Raw genomic sequence first — 6,809 nt, forward strand, 5'->3', positions numbered from 1 at the left:
TCATTTTCTGAATCTCTACCACTGCTAGAGGGCTTAATGATGAGTACTCATTTTATTATGGTTTTTCAAATCTTATCTAGAAATTTTGTCATATTTATTTGGCTTAAATGTATTAATTAATGATTAATTTGAATTAAAAGTGATCGTATGAAATTAGAGCTAAAAAGAATAAAAATATCATATTTTTATTATTTATTTTAATTTATTGATTTTTGAAAAGTACGATATTACATTATCTTGACATAACGGATATAAGAAACTTGGCCTAAATTTTTTTCCTTTAATAAACTAACTGTCACTCGATGTCAGGTAGAGAGATTTGTTTTCTAAAAATTCATCAACAAAAGCATAAAAATTACAAAAAGAAACAAAAAAATAATAAAATATCCTAAAAATTGCTAAATGACTTTCAAAATTCCAATTTAAACCCCTTATACTATTTCAAAATTTTCAAATCTTGTAAAATTATGCAAATGCCGTTCACTATTTTTTTTTTTAAATATTGCTATCTTAACACCCTTAACTAGTTTTTGGCCACTGGAGCTCTGACACTGACAATCCTACCAATGGCCAGCATCCAAAGCTCTAGCAACATGTCATGAGAGCTCTAGTGACCGCTTGCTGGAGCTTCCGTGAACATTCTTTCTTGTATATTGACTACTTTTGTTAAGATATTGACTACATTTATTTTTAGAATTTTGATCACTACTAGCTACTGACTACTTTAGTATTACGATTAGCTACTTTCATTTTTAAAAATTTGATGACTACTATTATTTAGCTAATAACTACTTTTGTTTCAAATATTAAAAAAAAAAAAGCGCATTAAGTGTTGCTAGAGATCCAATGACTACTTTTGTTTTAGTTATTTACTATTCTTGTATAATCAATAGTTATGCAAAAGTAGTCATCTGAACTTTGAAAACGAAAAATAGTCAATAATTATATGAAAGTAGTTATTAAAAATAAGGACAATGTTATTATTTTATAATATTTTAAAATTTCAAAATAGTACAAGAGGGTTTGATTTAGGATTTTGAAATTCATCCACTTTAGTTTGTCCTTTAGCATTTTTGAAAATATTTTAGTGTTTTTTTTTTTTCACACGAAAAAGTCAATCATAAGTGAAAGTGTTATAAAACTATGAAAACATATAGATTAGAAAGATGAGAAAGACACGAGAATTTGAGAGAAAGATGGATAAATTCTTGTTCCTTAGATTTTTTTTTTTAGGTACATATAATTCTGTTTGTTTAGCCCCTATTTATTACAAGCTTCCAGCCCTTTTAAGAGTTACAATTCATAAATAGAAGAATTAATCCACATTATGGTGCAAACATGAAAACATTCGTGGTCATAGTAGTAAATATTAGAATAAACCATCCATTTGAGCATTATAGGATATAATGAAATTAATCAAGAGATGAACTTCTAAAAAGATTTTAGAGTTCTTTTCACCTACTCATCATATATAATATTAGTTACAATTTATTTTTACCCTTTTAATTTGAAAGTGATCACCAATATAATTGGTTATGACAAACTGCAAACCAAACACACGATGCTGATTTGTGGAGTCCCATCGTTAACGGATTCCATGAGAGGCCCGAATGGTAGGGAAAAAGCTAGTAAATGGGCTCTATCAAGAATAGCGACAAACGTGGAAGAAGAATGTAAAGGAGTGGTCTTTTAGAAAATAACCTCCATTCCCCCAAAGATACTTGAAACACTGAAGGCTACAATGAATGGAAGGGAAAAGCTAGTAAAAGGGCTCTAGATGGACATAATCAGTTTAAACCTATCAGATTTGAATCGTTCATATCTTATTTGAATGGTCTAAATTTTATTTTTTTTATTTTTATTTATTCAAAATAATTATTTTAATATATATAGAATTTAAAATAGAGATAATTTCTTAACTATCATTTTTCAAAAAAAAATAGTTTTTTCTATTTAAAAATAATTAATTTAATATTTTAAATATGGTTATTCAAATAATATACAAACGGTTAAATCTAATAACTTAGAGTGATGAGCAGTGAAACTCTAGCTGAACCACTGTTACGTTTATTTTCGGAGCACGCCATCATATACATCATTGACTATTCCAAACTGAATGCGCCTTTCGATATACAAGTTGTAAAGAACACATAGATGGAGTTTCGATATGCAAATAACTCAAAGAGGCGCTCTCCATATGCATCGCATAATTGTTGATTAAATGAAATACTATTAAATTGAAATATATATTAAACACAATCAATAAACTTTATGAGCAACTTATAAATCAAATATTCTTTGAATAGATATAAATATATACTACTATATTTTATGTACGCCAAGGCGGGTTAAATGTAGTTCGGATGGTCAGAACTAGTTTGAATACTCATGAGATTTGAACCGCATAAACGTGATTTGGACAATCCAGATTTGATTTTTTTTATTAATAACTATTTTAACAAGTATATAATCTAAAATAGAGAAGATCTCTTAGTTATTACTTTTTTCAAAGAATAATTTTTTATTTAATAATTATTAATTAGAAATTTTAAATCTGGATTGTTATCAGATTTAGATGGTCTGGATCCGATAATGTTAGGGTGCTCATCCAAACTAGTTATGCAAAAGGTCGAGTAAATGAGCATGGGAAAAAAAGGACTATGAATGCAAACACAATATTTTCAGAGATCCCTGCCTTAATTCCTTTGAACCAAAATATGCATAGCAATACCTATCATATAAGCTGGTTAATGGTGTGAATAGAGTTATAAATATCATCATGAGAGTCATTCACATTATAAATGTTAAAAAAAAAAAACCTAGCTTAAAACCTAAAAAACACATAGTTAATGGCATTACAGAGTTGTGAATATTATTATAAGCGTCGTTAATCACGTTACAAATGTTGAAAAAAATCTCAGTTTAAAAACCTAAAAAAATATGTGATTAATGGTATTAATGGAGTTGTGAATATTGTCATATAAGTTAGTTGTTAATTACATTACAAATGTTGAAAGAGTCTTTTAAAAAAAAAAAGTTAACAGTCACCTAAACTTCAGTGCCCAACAACCCACTTGAACTCCAGCATGAGTTGTTAACAATCGGTCAATTGGCTGGTGAGGAAAAAAATTAAAAATTCACCAACATTTCAAAATTATAATTTAGTCATTATCATCAATTTAGAAATTGCTTAATTCATGTGACCTTCTAGGGATTTTGCAATTCAAAAATTATTTTTTTTGGCATTTTCCCTATTTAAAACTATAATTTTGTAGGCAAAAAGTGCCTTTTGTTTAATTACAATTGCGCTTTGCAACTTGCTTGGAAGATTTACTTAAAAAACAAAACAATAATGTAGTAATGGTGCATGCCTTGATGTTGGTGAACAACGAAGGACCACGCAAGGTTGTAAATGGCCACGACCCATTGAAAGCCTACCCTTCTTCAAAAGTATTCTTCTAGTTTTAAATATAAAACCTATTTTATAGTATAAATTATACTATAAAATAAGTCTCTTATTTAGGATGGGAGGGAGTAATATCTTCATTTAGAGCCCCACCAAGCTCTGCCATCTTTGCACTGTTCAGCGTCTCCATCGCAGACTCGAGGCCCAACATCACATCGCCTATGGACGGCCGTTCATTGCCATCATCATCTAAGCACTGTAAAGCAATCCCCATGTATTCCTTCAAGCTTTCGGGCATTATACTTTCCTTGATGAATGGATCCACCGTTTCATAAATCTTATTCTCACGAACACATCTCCGAACCCACTCTACTAGGTTTTGTTGCTGTCTCTCCACTGTACGAATGATAGGAGGCCTTCCACACAATACCTCCAGAAGGACCACTCCAAAAGAATACACATCTGACTTTTCTGTCAACCTTTGACACATGTAGTATTCTGGATCCAAGTATCCAATGCTTCCTTTAACTACTGTGCTTATGTTAATGTTGGATCTCGTGATTCCTGGGGGTCCGATTTTGGAGAGTCCGAAATCTGAGATCTTGGCCGTCCAATTCTCATCTATGAGGATATTTGTTGACTTGATGTCACGATGAATGATAGCGTGTTTTGCACCTGTATGTAAATAGTGCAGACCTCGTGCCGCACCCAGGCAAATCTCCAGCCTTTGATGCCAAGAAAGTGGGAGCTGATCAGACTCGTAGAGATGGTCACGTAGGGTCCCTCGAGCCATGAAATCGTAGACAAGGATCATTTCGTTGCCATCGTTGCAGTAGCCAACGAGAGATACTAAGTGATTGTGACGAAGTTGGGACAACATTTCAATCTCTGTTCGGAACTCATGGAGCCCTTGCTGCGACCCTTGTTTGAGTCGTTTGACTGCAACCGGAGTTTGACCGTCGTTAATGTTACCTTTGTAGACGTTGCCGAATCCTCCGACGCCGATGATGAAGAGTTCATCAAAGTTGTTGGTGGCGGCTCTGACCTCAGCAATGGAAAAGCGATGGCACAATTCCGCCGGTACAAGTGAGCCATTAGTAATACACTTAGAAGTTCCATCACTCGACTTGATGTTCTTCCCACGAGTGATGAGGAAGAATACGGTACAGGAAATCAGAACCATAATGGAAGCTGGAACGCCGACGATGACACCGATTAAAATGTTTCTCCTGTTTTTTCTTGCTTGTTTTTGGGGTAGATCATTAGCATTGGGAAGGGGTGGTGGAAGAGGATCAGGGTTAGGTCCGGCGAGATTACTTTGTGAATCACTGATCTTGAAAATTTCAAGCCCATTTAAGAACGCGTCGTTGTACTCCAACTGTGATTGCAAATCAGGATGCATTTTGAGTGAAAGAGAAGCTGGTTTTGCATCACCTGAAACAATGACGGCATAGTCTCTATATACCGGAACTCCTTTTCCCTTTGCCCAATTTAAAATATTCGCACCATGGTCGGCTGACTGGTCGGCTATGTAAATATCAAATATCCTGTTGTAGGAAATGTTGATATCTGGATTAAGCTCACAAAAATGGAGTCTCAGCATGTAGGTAAAGCCTGAATCGACGGGAAACTCCCAAGTAAGGTTAGTGTTCATGTTCAAAGTCTTGTTCATTCGCATATCGCGTTCTGTTCGATAGAGTTCCTCAGGTGCTGTGTAATTAGGAACTTTAGTGAACATCAGGGGTCTTCTCTCACCTTCAAAATCAGCGGGTGAAAAATAACTTTTAACAGAGAAACTGTCATCGCTGTCCCAATATCGGAGCATTCCCGTGTCTTTCGTAGCTGAGATAATTCTGCCACCGACGTTTAGCCTGTACTCTGTCTGAAGAGCAACGCTGTCGGAGATGCTGAACCCGGCCACCGACCCAATTAATTTGAATCCTAGGTCGTCAGGTTTGGTGTAATAGAGATCTTCAGGCATGGAGACAATCTCAATTCCATTAACAAACGCATAAGAACCTGGGTGTGTTGAAGTGGGAGTGAAAGTTAAGTTGAGCCTCTCGCCATCCCCGACGTTGACGCAATATTCTATGAAGATGGTATCTTCACGGTGAGCATCGGCCGTGACCGAAGCATTGAAATCCTTAAGGAGTGTGAACCCGCCAGATTTGACAGTGAAGAAGGCATCGAAACGATCAAAAGCCGGGTACGAAGCTGGGTAAAAGAAGAGACGAAGGAATTTCTGGCCTGGAGAGACAGGGAACGAATATGAGATCTGAGAGCGAGAGAGACGAGCCGTGGTGTAGGGGACTTGTTGGGCAGAAGGAGATTGAGTAAGTGCCGTGGCTGGAACAGATTCGTCTTGTTTGGATAAGAACTTTGAATCGTTGTCTCCCGCCCATGTCCGACCACTTCCCGTTGAGTTGCCGGAGCTGCCACAGTTAATGCTTAAAAGATCATCGGGGGCGTAAAAAGAAGCAAGTGTGGAAGCGTAAAGCAGGGGTAAACAGAGGAAGAAGATGGTGGTCCATGATGATACAGAAGCCGTATGATTGAAGCTCATGTTTGGATGAAGAAGACGAAGTTTGTTCTTCATGGAGGTAAATTCGACAGAGCCAAAATAGAGAAAAAAAAGAAGATTAGGACCTGTAATTGCCATGGTAGTAGTTTCCAGGAAGCCGCCTGCGAGAGTAAACGCTCGAGTCTTCGCAAAAGAACAAAGCACTTAAAACAGTACACTTGACCTGATCAACGATGGGTGCCAGCCGTAGGGGATTGGAAAAAAGGATAATGAGACAATTAAGAAAATTATAAAAATAAATGGTTATTTTGAATGTCCATGATAGGGCAGGAAAAAGCAAAAAAAAAAGTGAGACTGTTTGGTCTTGTATTGAATTGAAAGGGAAATTAAAGTAGGAAAGAGACATACCCTTGAATGCATTGGACTGTAGCCATCCATCGCACTCTCCTAGAAGTTGTCGATGCTTAGCCCTAGCTTTCTTCAAGAGCGTGATCAAGCTTGCAATGAATCCCATCAATGGCGACGACTTCAATGGAGGAGACGAACTGAGAAGAAGTGGGTACAGCTGAGGAGCTTAATGATGGGGATAAGAACGTGAGTTGGAAAGAGAATCGCGTGAAGGGACGATAGATGCGGATGAATGGAAAGGGAACGAGGGAACACGTGGATGCCGTGACGAATCAAAAAAAGGTTGCTGAATATTATGGCGAGTGCGAATTGGAAATAGTAATGGATTATTTTGTTGGCGACTTACAACCTACTAACACTAGACACTTTTCTTAATTCTTTTAAGAAAGGGTGAGGTTAATTGTGAGTTGGAACATTTACGAAGGGTGCAGTAGCTAGGTGTGAGTTACATAGTAGAAAATATATACTTCTTTC

At 36.1% G+C, this 6,809-nt stretch overlaps 1 protein-coding gene across 1 annotated transcript; it reads right to left on the minus strand.

Moving 5' to 3' along the window:
- Nucleotides 1–3,515: 3,515 nt before the first annotated feature.
- On the minus strand, nucleotides 3,516–6,540 carry LOC114715294 (receptor-like protein kinase FERONIA). The gene is made up of 2 exons (XM_028900092.1): nucleotides 6,336–6,540; nucleotides 3,516–6,150 (listed from the first exon to the last, which is right to left on the minus strand). The coding sequence occupies exon 2, from the start codon at nucleotides 6,063–6,065 to the stop codon at nucleotides 3,516–3,518; it is 2,550 nt and encodes an 849-aa protein (XP_028755925.1). The 5' UTR covers nucleotides 6,066–6,150; nucleotides 6,336–6,540.
- Nucleotides 6,541–6,809: the final 269 nt, after the last annotated feature.

Source organism: Neltuma alba, unplaced genomic scaffold (genome assembly GCF_004799145.2).
Source record: "Neltuma alba isolate B1F8T4 unplaced genomic scaffold, ASM479914v2 tig00011585_pilon, whole genome shotgun sequence".
In the NCBI taxonomy this organism is placed as follows: domain Eukaryota; kingdom Viridiplantae; phylum Streptophyta; class Magnoliopsida; order Fabales; family Fabaceae; genus Neltuma; species Neltuma alba.

Bases quoted from the DNA above. Each gene is read 5' to 3' on its own strand.
- LOC114715294 (XM_028900092.1), bottom strand. From the start codon at position 6,065: ATGGCAATTACAGGTCCTAATCTTCTTTTTTTTCTCTATTTTGGCTCT.